Raw genomic sequence first — 2,292 nt, 5'->3', positions numbered from 1 at the left:
CATACGGCTAAGTCATTTGGGTATCATACTCTAACATATAACAACCTATGACCTATCACCTTACCATCTTACCGCCGCAACGCGCGGGTAATTACTCTCGTATATTATAAAGCAGATTCATCTGTCTAATATTTTAAGTTTCAACATTTACTTACTCAAAATGTTCATTCTATCAATTCTATATTACCAAACACTCTTTCTCTCTCCTCAAATCTCAACCAATTATTTTTTTCCTCTCTCCTTCATAAATTGTTTATTCCTCCAATTCATTCAAAATCTTTTATCTCACAAACCGTACATCGATAAATTATAAAAATTATATGGGTGTACTTAAAATTTCATATTCTTTCATTAGAAATGTCATTCGAGGGCGGAACTCGTACGGTTAAGACATTTGGCTATCACACACTTTATGACCTATCATCCCACTATTTCACCGCCGTAGCACGCGGGTCGTAAATATATAAAAATTTAAGTTACTAACCTTGAATCTTTGTCAGGTAATTGTTTAAGCTCGACTGCAGTTACACATTTAATTGCAGATACAACTTCACTCATTTCTCCATACATATTTGCCGCTATCCACTGTGGACCAAGAAACAAACAAACAATATACAACGTGTACGTAGTTTACTATTTGGGTAGGTTCGCTAATTAATTAATATTGCAATTAAATGACTGAATTTTATATATTTAAAGAACAATTAATATATACTAGCTAATTAGTTACCGTTTTGCCACCATCAACAAGGAATCCTTTTATAAACTGTCTGTAAAGGTGAATCTCCGACACATAAGATATAGGAGTTACGGCACCACGTGCAATCTTGATCAGATTTTTAAAATCGAGTTTCTTTCTGAGATCTTTACAAGACGACCTGTAAATATATGATATAATTCGTATGTAACCTTAATATACTTTCATCCATAATAATTAAGTAATAACAGATCGAACGCCTGCTGCATGCGCGCACTTACTTGTTGTTCAAGTGCAGACTCAAGTTGTTTGACAACCTCAGCCATCGTTGGCCTCTCTTCTCGAGCTTTCTTCACACACCGATAGGCAACTGCTGAAAAGGCATCTAATGAACCTGCTTCCATTTGTTGTTTTAGGCCGGGAAAGATTATCTTGTCTAAGGTCTTCTCTTGATAGCACCGTCTCCATTCGGGAACAAATATTTTACTTAGCTCACCTTTTTGGTACATTCAAAACACAACCTCCCACACAAAACTTCAAACAGCACGACTCCAAAAGAGTACACATCGGATTCTTTCGACAGGAAACCCTCCTCCATGTACAAGGGATCACAATACCCGTGCGTTCCGAGAGCATTGGAAACAACAACTGTTTGCGCTTGGTTAGCTGGGGCAGCTTTTGATAGACCAAAATCGGAAACTTTTACAATCCAATTTTCATCAAGAAGGAAGTTTGCACTTTTGATATCTCGATGGAGAAGTCTTTGTTGTGCCCCCCTGGGATCATGTAGGTAATTTAGGCCACGTGCGGCCCCAACACATATCTTCAAGCGTTGGGTCCATGTGAGCCTAGGATCAGGTAGATAGCTATCCAAGCTTCCACGAGACGCATACTCGTATCCGAGGATCATCTCCTTACCCTCAATGCAATAGCACATGAGAGATATCAAGTTTTCATGTTTGTACTTTGAAAGCCTCATCACCTCCTTCCAAAACTCGGTATTCCCTTGACCGAATCTACGATCTAATCTCTTAAAAGCGACCATGATTCGGCCCCCTCGGAGAGATACTTCTCCTTTGTAGACCCGCCCGAAACCACCTTTCCCGATCTCCTTGGCGGGATCAAAGTTGTGGGTGGCTGATAGTATATCTTTCATTTGAATTTTGAGGTGATCGTAATCTCCGAGGAAAGACATATTATCTCCGGGGATAGACATATTGTAAGTCAGTGAATCGTTGTTAATTGTAGATAGCTTGAATAAAACCATATGATGAGCTACTAATGTAGTCTTTAAATAGAAAGCAAACGCCTCGATCTCTTCTTTTTTTTGTCTCATCATTCGGACAAGTGGACAGTTCTAAAATCTTTTTTTTTTTTTCTATAATAATAAAAGATGATAAATTCATAAACATTTGATAATCCGCTTAATATAAGATAAATAAAGGCATGCATATGGGAATGATTGAGAAAAAAATAAAATAAATGGACTACATTTTAAAATCTAAGATAATAAAATTTAATCGTATTAGACTACTTGGAAAATCTATCGTTCATTAATTTTTCATAATAAATTCAGTTTTAACAAAATATAATAA

At 36.8% G+C, this 2,292-nt stretch overlaps 1 protein-coding gene across 1 annotated transcript; it reads right to left on the bottom strand.

Annotated features, from left to right (window-relative positions):
- Positions 1 to 1,184: 1,184 nt before the first annotated feature.
- On the bottom strand, positions 1,185 to 2,033 carry LOC122601730 (putative receptor-like protein kinase At5g39000). Its single transcript, XM_043774469.1, has one exon. The coding sequence runs from the start codon at positions 2,031 to 2,033 to the stop codon at positions 1,185 to 1,187; it is 849 nt and encodes a 282-aa protein (XP_043630404.1).
- Between the last annotated feature and the right edge of the window lie 259 nt (positions 2,034 to 2,292).

Source organism: Erigeron canadensis, chromosome 5 (assembly GCF_010389155.1).
Source record: "Erigeron canadensis isolate Cc75 chromosome 5, C_canadensis_v1, whole genome shotgun sequence".
Taxonomy (NCBI): Eukaryota; Viridiplantae; Streptophyta; class Magnoliopsida; order Asterales; family Asteraceae; genus Erigeron; species Erigeron canadensis.
Note: the sequence above shows the minus strand (reverse complement) of the source record. Positions and strands in the feature narration are given on the sequence as shown.